The sequence below is a fragment of the Phoenix dactylifera genome, chromosome 18 (genome assembly GCF_051530095.1).
Source record: "Phoenix dactylifera cultivar Ajwa chromosome 18, Ajwa_hap1_PhDact_Kaust_v1.1, whole genome shotgun sequence".
NCBI lineage: Eukaryota > Viridiplantae > Streptophyta > Magnoliopsida > Arecales > Arecaceae > Phoenix > Phoenix dactylifera.
Genome location: NC_143207.1, coordinates 13,261,666 through 13,275,446, shown reverse-complemented (window position 1 = coordinate 13,275,446; position 13,781 = coordinate 13,261,666). Strand labels below are relative to the sequence as shown.

Below are 13,781 nucleotides of genomic sequence, written 5' to 3'. Positions count from 1 at the left end.
TATGGTATGAATCTTGTGCACTCAATGAGCCACTATACACAAACTTGTATCCTTGTAGCCTGGTCATCAAAGTGACTGGACTCATGCTACTTCATATGGACACTTCAGATCAGAGGATATAAAAAGCCATTATATGACAAAAACATCGTCGATCTTGACAATGTAGTTTCAGTTAGATGTGTTTTCAAATTAGGCAGTCAATGTGACATGCCACATCAAATTGTTGATTTGGAGTCTACTCCAGCAACTGGCAAAGGATTGCAACCATCTTATGGTCATCATCCCCCGCCGATAGCCATAAAGGTAAAGTCTTCCACCTCATTCTTAGCTATGACAATTTAAGGAACAAGGAACAGAATCTTCGCTCCTCTTCGATTGACCTATCAGTCGACACCCTCACTTAATTCTTTTATGGTCGATGCACAAGGTATGATGTTATTTAATCTCTTTTGGTTTGTAAAGTCCAGTAACTTTTGTTTTGGCTTTTTAAGACATAAACACATATTAGGTTATGACTAATCACTTTCAATCTTCTTAGATGCCGAGACACTTAATTAGCCATTGATGCACAACTAAGTTCATCCGGTACAAGTTTATCACACTTTCAATGAGAAGAAGTGCAAGTATCATCATAGGTGCGACAAAGTTCCTATAGGGCTCGTTTGGTTCGCGGGAAGCATTTTCCTTCCTAGGAATATGATTCCTGGGAAATAAATTCCTAGGAAGAGGATGCCTAGAAAAGTACTTTTGGCATGTTTGGTTGACCATGGAAAAGTGACAAATTTCCAAGGTGCTTATGTTTGGTTGGCCATCCACTTTCCTAGGAAAGTTATATATAATTCCTATTATGCCCTTAATAAAAATTAGGTTTTTAATGCCTCTTTAATGCTTCTTTAATGCTGAAGGGACTTTTTGGGAAAAAGTAAAAATGGAGTGATTCCCGCCTCATGGGAAAGTAACTTTCCCATGTTTCTCATGGGAAAGACTTTCCCATGAAATGTGGGAATCACATTCCCATGGGAATACAACTTTCCCTTCTCTCTCCTTTGAAAACTCCAACCAAACAAGAGGCATCTCATTACTTTCCCGTTGACCACACTTTCCCCCCTTCTTTTCCCGCGAACCAAACGAGCCCATAGTGTTCATAGGATGACCATAAAAAGGAGAGTAGCTGTAATATCAAGCCCAAAAGTTAGGGCAACTTAATCCTATATACAGCCTAACTGGATTACATCCAGTAATACCATATGCTCCATCTCTTTCGGTATGATTATTGTCAAATACACCATCATTATCCATATCATGAATGTACATATAATCAGAGAAGCCTGGTATTAGGATTCATCTGTACATGACTTACCACCATGAATTCAGCACTCACCACTTGCAGGCTCAATTGAGCTTATGAGACCGCTGCCTCTTAGCTGCATGCAGTGTTCCTCGGCATCTGCTTGCGAACAAATGATTACGACAGCTAGGCCATTATAATGGGCCTCTTGCATGATATTGACTGCATTATCAAGAGTCATTCCAGGGATAACTTTCATCAGAACTTGGACAACATACTCACGTTTGTTGTAGTTGTCATTGTGCAATATAACACGGAATGGAGGTGCTGTTTTCCTAGATTTCCTGCAAACCAGAAAAGAAGGAAAATTCAGCAGCTAGTTTTTCCCATATCATGTGAATCATAAAGATGACAGGTTAAATGAGGCTCTTTGAATTACTTTAAATTTTTATGAACAGAGTACAATTATCATACTAAATCATATCTTGACATTTTTCCTCAAAAAAATCGCTTCTTATCAATGCACAAAATCTTTTGCAGGAGCCAAATGAACTTAGTAGTGAGCTCTCAAGACTAATATAAAGCAGCATGCACAATGACAATGATCTCCAAATTATTGGAAAATTCTCAAATTATTCACAATTTTTTCCTCTGCGAAATAATTCTTTAAATTGATTTCAGATAATCAGTTAGTCCAGAATTATTCAGTTATTTATTAAATTTACAATTTGTTCTCGAGTTATTCATGGTTAAACCAAGAAACGTTTGATGCTAGTGATGGCGGTTTCTTTGATATTTTCATTCTTGTTAATTCTATGCTTGATTTCACCAAGAGTGTAGCAAGACTATTCATGAGTTTCAAAATTGTAACTATGGCTGTGAAGTGTCATTTTCTGGGTTAGCTACATACTTCAATCAGCAATCAAATTCGCAACATCCCAAATCAGACATCCTGCAACATGGTAAATGTTGCAAGATTTTTAAAAGCCACCAAAGTATAAGATACTTGCTTTACATTGTGTTCATTATAAAATACTATATTTTGCAGTGCACATGCTCAGGGGCAGATAGGGGGATGACAGAGGGGGCCATGGTCCCCCTATAAAACAGAAAATTTCTTTCAAGGTTAACTGTTCGCAAGACTCATGCTCCCCCTACCCTTCCCCCCAAACCCTACCTGTCCCAGCTCCCCTAGCTCTTGCGGCATTCTTTGCTGCACTCCCATAATCCAATCATAGTTCTTTAAATCCACATAAAAATATCCCTCGTTTGGAGATGATTATCCATCGACTATGCTGTGATTGGAGTTACCATTATGGGTTCTTTTATGAGGGTCTAAATCTCCTCTCTTTCCATAATAATCAACCACTTAAACATGCCCACCTCACCCAAATTCTAGCTACTAATCCAGAAAGCTGCAGGTATCTATGTCCTTCCTATAATAACTGACATTAATAAATATCCTTATCTATTAAATCTCTCATCTTATGTTCCTAGCTCTGTTTTCTGCCATCATAATGCAGGCTATTTGTTGGAAATATAGAGAACTAGATCCAAGTGCTCAACTGTCTATGGGTAAGGTCCTGTATCCTCATCTTTCAGAAATACACTCTTCTTTGTTAAGTTGTTAATTTTTAAGAGAGAGGGGAAAACACATTAGCTGCAAATAGGTGTATATTTACCAAGTTCCATAAATGAAAGAATAAAATTTTGTTAAACGATGCTAGAGTGATCAAAATTTCCCCCTAATTTCATCGCATCATACACAGCATACATAGATGACAACCACAAGGATCAAGAAACATAAGTAGAAGTGCTGTTTCATTAGAATTGTCTTCAGCTTTTTAAGTCTAGGAAGCCTTAATAATTGGAAACACGCACTTTTGGACTATAGAAAGAAATTGTATTAGGCTTGTTGAAGTTGCACCAGTACCTCGAGGTTTGCACTCTTGCTGGCCTACTTCATTTTCTCCAATGCCTTCCCTAGATATGTTGTCATTCAGCTCTTAGCAGCATAAGAACTGTATTGGTTAAATCCCAAACACAGTTACAAGGCCATGGAGTGTACAGGGTGTTCATCTGGGCAGCTTGTATCTCTACAGGACTTTTGCTCAATGTGAAGCTCCTCTTAAAAGTTAAAGAAGCATTAAGCTATATTAGGAAGCTCAAATCAGTCCCTTTAAATGGACCAAATGCATCCAGTATTGCTGAAGTACAGGATAACCACTTTTCATTTGGTTGTTTATGGAGTGGAAACTTACATAAGACGAGCTTCAAACTCGACAAGCTCAAAATCTTTAGCAAATTAGTCAAACACACGTCAAGGAACTAGAATTTGACTGACCAGTCAGACGAATCATCACATTATCCATAAAATCAAGCATTCCCCCCAAGGTCCGTCGTACCGACCATACCAACGTATCGGTGGGCACCGGTACTGGTACCATACCGAACCGAACCGGTACTATACCGGTTCGGCTGGTTCGGGCCACAAGCTAAAAAAATTTGAGGTCGGTACGAGCCGATCGATATGGGCCGGTACCGGATTGGTATGGGCCGGTACCGGATCGGTACCGACCGGTACGGGTTGCGAATAGTCGGAACTGAAAAATATAGCTGTACCGTACCGGTTCCGTCCGGTACCGGTCCGTACCGGTCCGTACCGATCAGTATGGCAGACCATGATCCCCCCTCAAATGCAGACTTGCAGTAGCCATGTCCTGAAAATCCATTATAGTGTTCTCCTATGACCATTAGCGGTATCATGGTTCAAGTAGCCCTCAGATAACTTGGCTAGTTACATCTTTACTAGATGAAGTAGAAATGTCCTTGATCAGAGAGCAAGTAGAGGCCAAGAATATCATATTAGGTTGTTCTATAGGTGTTGATCCCTTTTTTCTTTTTCTTTTTTTTTTTTGCTGAAAAAAAGGAAGAGGGGGGGGTGAGGAGAACCTCACCCGCGTAGCACCCCCCCCCCACTGGAGAATGTTCGATGCTGGCAGACAAGTTTTACTCATACCCTCTCCACTCACAGGAAAATTCCACGTGTGAGTACGTCACACCAGCACCACCTAAGTACCAGCAGACCAGATAGCGACTCCACCGGGCAAACCAGGTGGGGGGCATCCGGTCTCCGCATTTAATCGACGCCCGCATGTTTCGAATCTAGGCCACTCCGGTGGAATCAAAGCTCCGTTCCCACCGTGCTACCACCTCGATGGTAGGTGTTGATCCCTTCCCGAGTAGTACCTTTGGCCTTGCCCCAAGCTCCGATACATAGACTGGCTTTACCACCTTCCATTTTCTCTATGTTTTCCTACTTTCCCTTCAAAAAGAGTAGGTGAAATTATAAACTTCCCAGGCCTGTGGCATTCACCCTTCAAGGATGTCCACATATAGAATATATAATTATAGGAAGTGATTCTATTAGCATCCCAATTATTCTCAAAGGCAAGCATTCCAATTTATTGAACAAACATATGCTTAGACATGAACCAGATTGGCTCAAGGTTAAGCATGCTTCGGTTTGACCTGACCCATTTGCACCCTTGACCCGATCGTCCTGGTCCATCCTAATCGAGATGGACCAAGATCATTGCATCCCAACACTTGGGATGGTCTAGTATCCCAAGACACCAATTATTTAATTTATCTTCGTTTTTTTCTCCATTTTATTTTCTTCATTCTTGTATTTAATGGTTGTTTAGTTTGTCTAGATATTGTCCAGATACCACATTGAAATGGCCCAAGTGTCAGGGTTTAAGGGTGTTTTTTGTCTGCTAGAAGTTAGTAGGTAGGAACTAACTTCAGTCAGAGTGTCTTTGGTGCCCCACAAGTTGAGTCACATCAAACATTTTTAGGTGAGTTTGGCTCGGGGTAGAAACTGACTTTGGCTCACTTCGAGCAAACCAAATGCTCAAAATGGCGAGTTCCTTACAAAAGTCAGTTCTTGCAGGCAACTTATAGGCAACCAAGTAGGCCCTAGTTTTATTGTGAGAATCTGTGCGAGCATGTGTTTAATCCTACATCGGTTGTGCATAGGAGTGATCTTGGGTACTTATACTAGGCCTATTAGCCTAAATAATACCTTCCATCTATCCTTTTTAGGTGAGGTCATGGGCCATTACAAATGGTATCAAAGTGGATCTAATCCATGACCATATAGACTAGGAGACACTACAACATGGGCCCATTTGGGACTGGCCAAGGACTAATCGTGGTGTGTTTATGATTGGATTTGATTAAATTTGGACCCCTAGTATGGCATGGATACCATGGCTTAAACGAGGTGAGTGTGTAAGGGACCCGAGCGAGTGTGTGCTTAGTCCCACATTGGTTGTATGACAAAGAGATATTTGATATTTATGTAGGGACAAAGTACCCAAATATCATAGCAAAATTCATGTTTAAATGTCAAGTTTGGTACTTATGGCTAAACCAAAAGGTATGGCTAACTAACATAGATGATGATCATAAGCATCAAGTCTTGTTCCAACTACTTGGGATCGACTCTAACATGGACAATGACCATAAGCACCAAGTCTTGTTCCAACTACTTGGGATCGATTTTATGAATCCTAATTAGCCAACAATTCCTATTTGGAGTTACCTCTAATGTTATTGTAAACTTTTCTAATCCATTCTTACAACCTCCACTCATGTTAGGTTACGTCCTCCTTTCCTATTCCTAAATCCCTCAACAAATATTAGAACATTTCTACTTGTGCATTCCTCCTCATATCTTCCTTGACATGCCAACGTTAGCTCAATCGGTAATTCCTCACCATCACCAATGGGTGCAACTCCTACATTTCCTTTAATATGCTTATTCCTCACCCTATCCTTTCTACTTTAACATACATTCATTTCAATATTCTCATTTTTCTTTCATTTGACTTGTTGGTGGGCCCTCTTTACTATCAAAATTCTATGCAATACATCATGAACTTTATTGTCATCTACTAAAATTGCATCCCATATACTTTCTTTTATAGTTCAAAGTCTTTCCCTTCGAAATCCTATTTAGCATTTATTTTTGTCTCATCCTCATTTATCAACAAAGTATTATGCGCAGACACTATACACTATTAAAAATCTCTCTAGTATTATTAGGAAGTCTCCTACAAACTTCATGTTGAACATAGTCATGCCATAACTACTACTAATGCTTATTATTATTACAATACACATATTTCCGATAATTTTAAGATACCAATGAGACACACATTTTGTTCTTATAACCCAAAAATTACCTTTACATGGTACTTTGTTCTTATGACCCAAAAATTACCTTTCTTGATACCTTATCATAAGTTTTCTGCAAGGCAATAGAGAACAAGTATAAGCACCTTTTTTTATATTTTTATCAATTGTCTAAGTAAGAAGAAAGCTTCCATTGTCGACTTTCTTGTCATGAAATTAAATGTGTATTCTAAGATGGTTTCCATTTTTAAATATTCATTTTATTACCTTTGCCAGAACTTCATAAAGTGGCTAACAAATTTAATTACATGATATTAAAACAGTTATTTAGTAAAATATCCTAATTATGTTGGTTTTTATTGCTTTCCAGAATCTCATTAGTGATGTAGTAAGTCAACTGTGTCTCCCATGATTTTCCTCACCTCAATTGGCATTTCATTCGACCCTAATGCCTCATGCTTTTTCATCTTTTCAAAGCTATATCTACTTAAGTTTGCTTTCTTTAATTTACTAGAAAACATTCTGAATTCTATATCGCATGCATAGAGATACCTATATTTTCATGTGACTAAATGCATAGACTCTAAAACATATTTTCAATATATGTCCTCTTTATCAACAAACTTTATTCAGACATGATAGTCGACAATTGTCCCCTAAAACTATTATTGTGAGTTAGTTACATAACTGCATTTATAAACATGACATTTCAAAAGTTTTTACAACCTTGTTCTCATATCAGAAGACAGCCCTTTATAAGAGTTTGTCAAGGAGGTTTGTATGTCTCATAATTCCATCAAGTATTAGAGAGGACATCTTTTATAGGAATATGCAGTTATGAATATATGAAACAAATATGCCTATATTTAAGCTTACCTACATATTTCTTGAACCAAAAGGTAATTTCTCACAACCTAACAAAAGAAATTGATGGACATTATATATGCTTTGTCATTAATAATATAATTATACATTTATTTTCATTGTTGAGCATATCAGCATGGCAATTACATTTACTTTCATTGTCAGAACTAATTAGAGTCTGTATCTTGTATTGCTTTTGGGGATGGAATTTATCTAGCCAAGCTAATGGTCCAAGGTTAAGTGCCTTACTATGTAGACTGTCTACAGTAATGATGGTTTCTCCTCATGTCACAAAAACACAATATATTGGAAAATGTTTCTGAGTTGGAAATATGGATTACTTATGGGAGAGAAGATGATTCCTTAAGTGAAAAGCTTGATGATTAGGGAGAGCCATGTGACAAATTGTTTCATTAACATTATCCTTGTCGATGAATTCGTTGGGCTCTAAACTTCTGCTGCTCATGTGTAACCCACGACTTTTGTAGTTTTTATAGAAATGCTCGTCCATGGCATAACCTAGGCACTTGACCTGTTTGATTTGTTTACCTGTTTGATTTGTTTTGCAGCATTATCCTATTTGTTGGTTTTGGCAGTCTGTAATTTTACCCAAAAAAAAAATATTAAATAGTCATGATTCTTTATGCATCAATCCACAAAGAAATGACCTAACTTAGTTTCCAGGTTTCAATAGTTATTTATTAATTGCAGTTTCTCAGGATGCTCTACAGATTCCAAACATTCTGTTCTTGAAAAACCTGTGTTGTCAGATGCATTCATGATAGCCTGGAAAGCTAAGTGTAAAATGTACAACTGAAATGCATATAGCATGATAGATATGTCTTGCAAAATCAGGAACCACTTTAGCTAAGCAGGTGCCAATAAATGCAAAAGAACAAAAATGGCTTTGAGTGCTCGTACCTCAAATCAAATTCAGATTCACGACCAGGAGTAGTTTTTTCTATGGTTGGCCTTTCCAACAAACCACCTCCTTTGCCTGGTCCTGTTGCTGATATTGCTACAAGAATGCCACGATTTGCATAGTGTCCTTTATAGAGAGACAACTTATCTCCTGTATGACAATATGAGAATAAAATGACACGACTAGTATGTATTAGTAATCCATGAATAAGACTTGACTCCTGGAATTAAACAAACTTGTATGTCATTTTCTTCTATAAGCATTTTCAAGAAGGTGAATATTGTCATAACCTCAACAAAGAATCAGCCAGATATTATTTAAGAGATACATTGAAAATCCAATAGATAATGTAAAAATAAATATCTGCTTAATTTTTTTCCCCATTGGTTTAATCTTTTTCTTCAAACCTAACTGCTTGTGTGGTGATAACCATCTTAATTTCTTTGACATTTGGAACAAATTTATCCTCGATCAATGAGACATCTGGAAAAGTTATCAGTTAAGAATTGTACTTGTGCCTGCAGAATACAAAAAACTAGCTTTTCTTCCATTACGGATGATCATCCGGCATTGGTGTCAAAAGAAAGTCACTTGAGACATCGTCTGATACAAAAGGAATGGACCTATCACTGGATCAACTCATTCGGAGTGACCCACATCTTATTCAAGTCAAAGTCCAATCAAATATGTTTATTCAATAGTTTGCTAGTTGTTTAGATTTAAATATGTATTCATGAATGTTGAAAGTGGCTTTTACGTTTTCTAGGATCTACTAATTATGGTTCATGCATGTGTCTCTTAGGTTGTAAAAAATGTATTGTTTTATCTTTCGAAAGTTGCAATGTATCATATATAAGAGATATGAAAAGTATTAAAATTTCTTTGGGTTCTTGTCAGGGATTTGCTTGCTTTTCTAAATATACTTAATGCATCGGATTTTTGGGGGAAGTTATTGAGATTTTATAGTAGACAGTTTGAGTATTTTGGGCAGGATTCACTCTTCATACACATCTCGCACCCTATTTCCCTAAGTTACATCACCTAATAAGGGTACCTAAGGCACTTGACAGGAGGTCAGGTTATTTCAAAAGAGAGTAAAAGAAGGCACTCAAAGTCAAGCTATAATTTGATGAATTTAATGAATGAAATGTGGCATGGTTAACTTGACAGGGTTCTAAGAAAGACCCTCGATATGATTTTACTTACCTCACTTTCTGTCTTTTCTTTTCCTTCTCTTCATTCTTTTATTGTTAATGCTTTTTGAAAAAGAAAAACAAAATTGGCAAAAAAAAATGGAGAATGGATTAGATCTGAAAAGGAGTTGATCATAGTCTTTATTTCTTCCCTTTCTAACTCCAAACTTATCTTCTTCATCTTTCTTTTCTTCATTTCCTACCCTTTGTAAACTACTACCTAGGGTTTGTGGATTCAAAACCCACTTTGGAATCTCTCCAAAAACTCTCTACACTGTTTACCTGAGCATTTATTTGTTCTAAATTATTTTTACCGATCCACTTCACTGCGCCCATACCAAAATCTGCTACTGCACCCACTCCTCTTTGGGTAACCAAGATGCTGCTGACCTATTTGCATCAGATTCATAAAAATTAAGATATGGATTCTGTTTACGTAATAATTTTATACTTTGACCATATTTACTCATTAGCAATTTCTGACCAACAGTGAACATTCTTTTCTCTGATTGTTAACACCCTAGATAAGTCATTGGTTGATTGCTTTTATCCCTCAGATATATTGAAAGCAGACACATACATACATATATGCGTACATACATATGGACACCAAGTATTAAAAGACGATGTCAAACTTGCGAAGTTATAATTTACATGATCTGTATTCCGAATATTTGTAACGCTAAATTTTGGTTGCTTCTTAATGCAGACAACATGATCAACAAAAACGAGATGCTATTCTGATTCCTAGAACTTGAGCATAACTTCTTTTGCAATGGGGTATCTGTCATCTTAGGAAACATACACCTCCAACTTGATCAAATTCAACTGTATTATATACATGCGCATGATTGATTTCATGTTGGAGCTTCATTTGAAGCTTCATCAAATTAAGAAGAGCCTCTCTACGATCTTCATACATCATATGTTGCAAGAACCTGAGACATGAAATGAATGTAGCAATACACAAGAGAATTGTTTGCCCTTTTCACATGCTGTGAGAGCCATGGAATCATCAAGACAAACTAATGAAATAGCATTCAGAAGTTATGGCCATATATTAGAATAGATCCATGAAGTTTGTGTGGCTCATTAATTTTGCGGTACTCTTGGCTTTGTCTATAATGCTCCTCATGGACTATTTTCCAAAATTCTTAGGGGACCCTGACTTGCTCTCTTCTTTTCTGCATTTTTCCTTCAAGACCAGAGCGCAAACCAATCTTGATCGGACCAGCAATACTGCTTGTTCACATCACTCTACGTCGATCTTTGAATACTTCAGAGAATCTTATCTTCAAACTAAGCAAAAGCTAGCAAATTATCATTCACCCTAGCAATGCATCTGATAATAAATGGAGACTATATCAAGACCACCTTTCACTGTGACAAACAAGGATAATCTATATGGTAGACATGGTTGAAAACCCACCACACAACGCAACATTTCCCAACCACTTGTGTCAGCTTAATGAATCCTTGTTCACCATTCCTACCACAAATTGAAGTGATCCTAAAATATGGTTAACCGTAGCATAGCAGATGTGGATTATTTCAAATTCAACTACCAAAAAATTCCTTACCATCGATCAAACCTCAGAAATTGCGTACGAACTGTTCGATTGTATTCTGATAAGAAACAACGTCTAGAACCAGAGTGGTGCCGAAAAGAGAGAATTTTTATGTAGGAAAAAGAAACAAGGGCGAAGAAAGCGGAGAGTGACCTGATCTGGGGTTCCATACGTGATTAGGCGAGAGAGCGACTCTACCGCATATAGCCGTCTCCATTAACTGCCGCTCCCACCTACCCTCTCTCTCTCTCTCTCTCTCTCTCTCTCCGCGGAAGCAGCGAAGGGAGAGTCGGGAACGCCTGCCCACAAAAATTTTCAGTTTGGTAGGATCCGTCCGCCGCTCGTTTGCGGACACAAATATCGGTTGGTTCCGCAAAGGAGCGAAAGCATCCCCGTAGCCCATCGGCCTGGGTTTACCGCAAAGCGGCCCGGCCCGGGCTGAAATTTTTGGGTCTGAGTTGATTAATGCTCAATTTAGCAATGGAGCGGCTGGCAGTAAAGTTTTTAAAAATAGAACTTTTAAATAAAATTTTTATAAAAAAATATTTGTTGTTTGATAATTATATTTTTAAAGTATTATAAAAATTTAATATATGTTTGGCAAACAAACTGAAAAAGTACTTTTTGGTATAACAAAATGACAAAAGGATATTATATAGTATTATATAACATAGCATAATAAAATATAATATATATTAATACATAAATATATAATATAGTATAATATTAATGTAATATAATATAATATTATTTTAATATAATTAATATAATATTATATACAATGGTATAATAATATAATATAATTTGATATTATATAATATAATATATCAATGTATTATGATACAATGTAATATAATAGGACACTTTCTATAATTATATGATTTTATCATGGGTATTTTGGTCTAAAAAAAAATTTATAAATTTAAAACAGCTTTCCGATGCGTGCTAAAGTAGTTTTTCTAAGAAGCTCTATTTTGAAACTTCTTCCAAGTAGACGTTTTCAAATTTCTGGGAAAGCTAAAATAGCCAAATACCTATATTTCATTTAAAAGTACTTTTAAAGGGTCAGAAAGTGCTTTTCGGCCCACTAAAAGTACTACCAAATAGGGCCTAATTCAAGTTGGCTTCGACGCAAGTAGCATTTCTTTCAAAGTGACAAATTTCCTCCCCATGGAGTTTTCAAAGATTTACTCCATCATAAATTTTTGCTTGGGAATAATGCAAGTGCTTCATGCAACTATAAAATTTGTTTATGATTCCTGTTGCTGGAAATTGGACCCGGGGGCAATCTTCGGTCGAAGAGGGGGAGCGGATGTGAGTCCTCACGGCGGGGCGGTGGTCCGTCGGCGGGCGGCGTCCTCTGTCTGGGTGCCTGCACACGAACCGGTGGCCGGGTTTTCCGGCGCCGGCCCTCCGACGGTCAAGTCAGTGAGGGGGGCAAATAGTATGGAGAAGGAAGATAAACAGTGAATTTTTGGGGGTACCAATGTCCCTCCTCTCTTAAGAGGCCAAGGCTCCCTTTTATATGCGGGGGTCGGTTTACCTGTGATGTAACAGGGAGAGGCCGTAGTATGGCTCGGCATGTTGTTCAGGTCGGTGCTCGGTCAGGCGAATCATTGCACTGATGTTGGCGGTATGGCCGAGATCAGAGACTTATCATAGTCGACTAGACCCTGCTGGGTCGATTTGCCGTGGAGAGCTGGGGATCCGTAGATGTCAGGAGCCACGCGCATTTATTATGGAGTAAGCCGGAGATCCGCATTAATGGTGGAGTAAGCCGGAGATCCGCATTTATTGTTGAGTGTGCCGGAAGATTACAGCGGCCATGCGCAATAAATGCCGGAGGGATGTTAGAGTACGGTCCTCGGACATCGGCGTTTCTCTTAGGTCGGAGGTCTCGGGGTCGGTCGTCTCGTGGCCGAGCGTTCCGAGGTCGGACGCCGACTTCTGCTGTCCGGGGTCGGAGGTTGTACGGCTTCTCTGGGGCATTTATGTCATTTGGGGGGAAACTTTATTCCCCCCAACACTACCCCCCGACTTCCGAGTTCGAGCGGCTTGTGGGGCTCGGACGTGGGAAGTAAAATCTGTCACTAAGGTTGGGGGGAAGGTCTCGCCCGCCCCCTTGTGCTTTCCGGAGTCTTCATGGTGAGATATGTGCCCTCGTCTCGAGGCTGCTTTATTCGGTGAGCTAATGATGGGGCTCGTATCATCATGCTTCTTGAATCGCCAGGATCATTTTACGGCGGATTAATGAGGGGGGACCTCGAGCTCGTCGAGGCGATGTCTCGATTCCGTAATCGACGCTTCTGGCTCATTAATGAGTGTGCCGTTACGGGGTTTGGCGCGACCCGAGGTCGGACGCTTTCGATTCCATGTTACTGGATCACAATTCCGAAGAAGTGGAGGCCTCATCGGGGCTCCACGTGTCCCAGATCTTATTAAACGAGGGGAGCGGGGGTTACGTCCGCTCGTTCCTCAAGACGATTTGATTCTGTGGACCCATGATGAGGCCCCGAGATCCGATGGGACAACGCTTCGATTTCGTATCCGATTTATTAAACCGGAGTGAATACGGTGCCTCGGCTTCCGAGGTCGACACGTGGCGCAACTCAGTCGGGGGGATGAGAACCGACCCCGTCGATCTGGGCCGTCAGGGGGGTCCATATAAATCCCACGAGTCTGCCCTAAAGGTCTTGCTTGGCTGCCTCTTATTTTCGTCGTCTTTCCCCCCTGCTTCCTCCCTC

General features: G+C 39.1%; 1 protein-coding gene across 1 annotated transcript; it reads right to left on the bottom strand.

The window, feature by feature from the left end:
- Positions 1 to 1,150: 1,150 nt before the first annotated feature.
- Positions 1,151 to 11,385, bottom strand: LOC103723618 (ATP-dependent Clp protease adapter protein CLPS1, chloroplastic). Its single transcript, XM_008814582.6, has 3 exons — positions 11,191 to 11,385; positions 8,276 to 8,426; positions 1,151 to 1,632 (listed from the first exon to the last, which is right to left on the bottom strand). Exons 1-3 carry the CDS (start codon positions 11,252 to 11,254, stop codon positions 1,371 to 1,373), a joined length of 477 nt encoding a protein of 158 aa, XP_008812804.1. The 5' UTR covers positions 11,255 to 11,385; the 3' UTR covers positions 1,151 to 1,370.
- Between the last annotated feature and the right edge of the window lie 2,396 nt (positions 11,386 to 13,781).

Excerpts from the sequence above, each read along its gene's own strand:
- LOC103723618 (XM_008814582.6), bottom strand. The coding sequence starts at position 11,254 with ATGGAGACGGCTATATGCGGTAGAGTCGCTCTCTCGCCTAATCACGTA. Across the intron at positions 8,427-11,190 it reads CGTATGGAACCCCAGATCAG|GAGATAAGTTGTCTCTCTAT; the intron begins GTCACTCTCCGC and ends ATTGTCATACAG. Across the intron at positions 1,633-8,275 it reads GAATCTGAATTTGATTTGAG|GAAATCTAGGAAAACAGCAC; the intron begins GTACGAGCACTC and ends TCTGGTTTGCAG.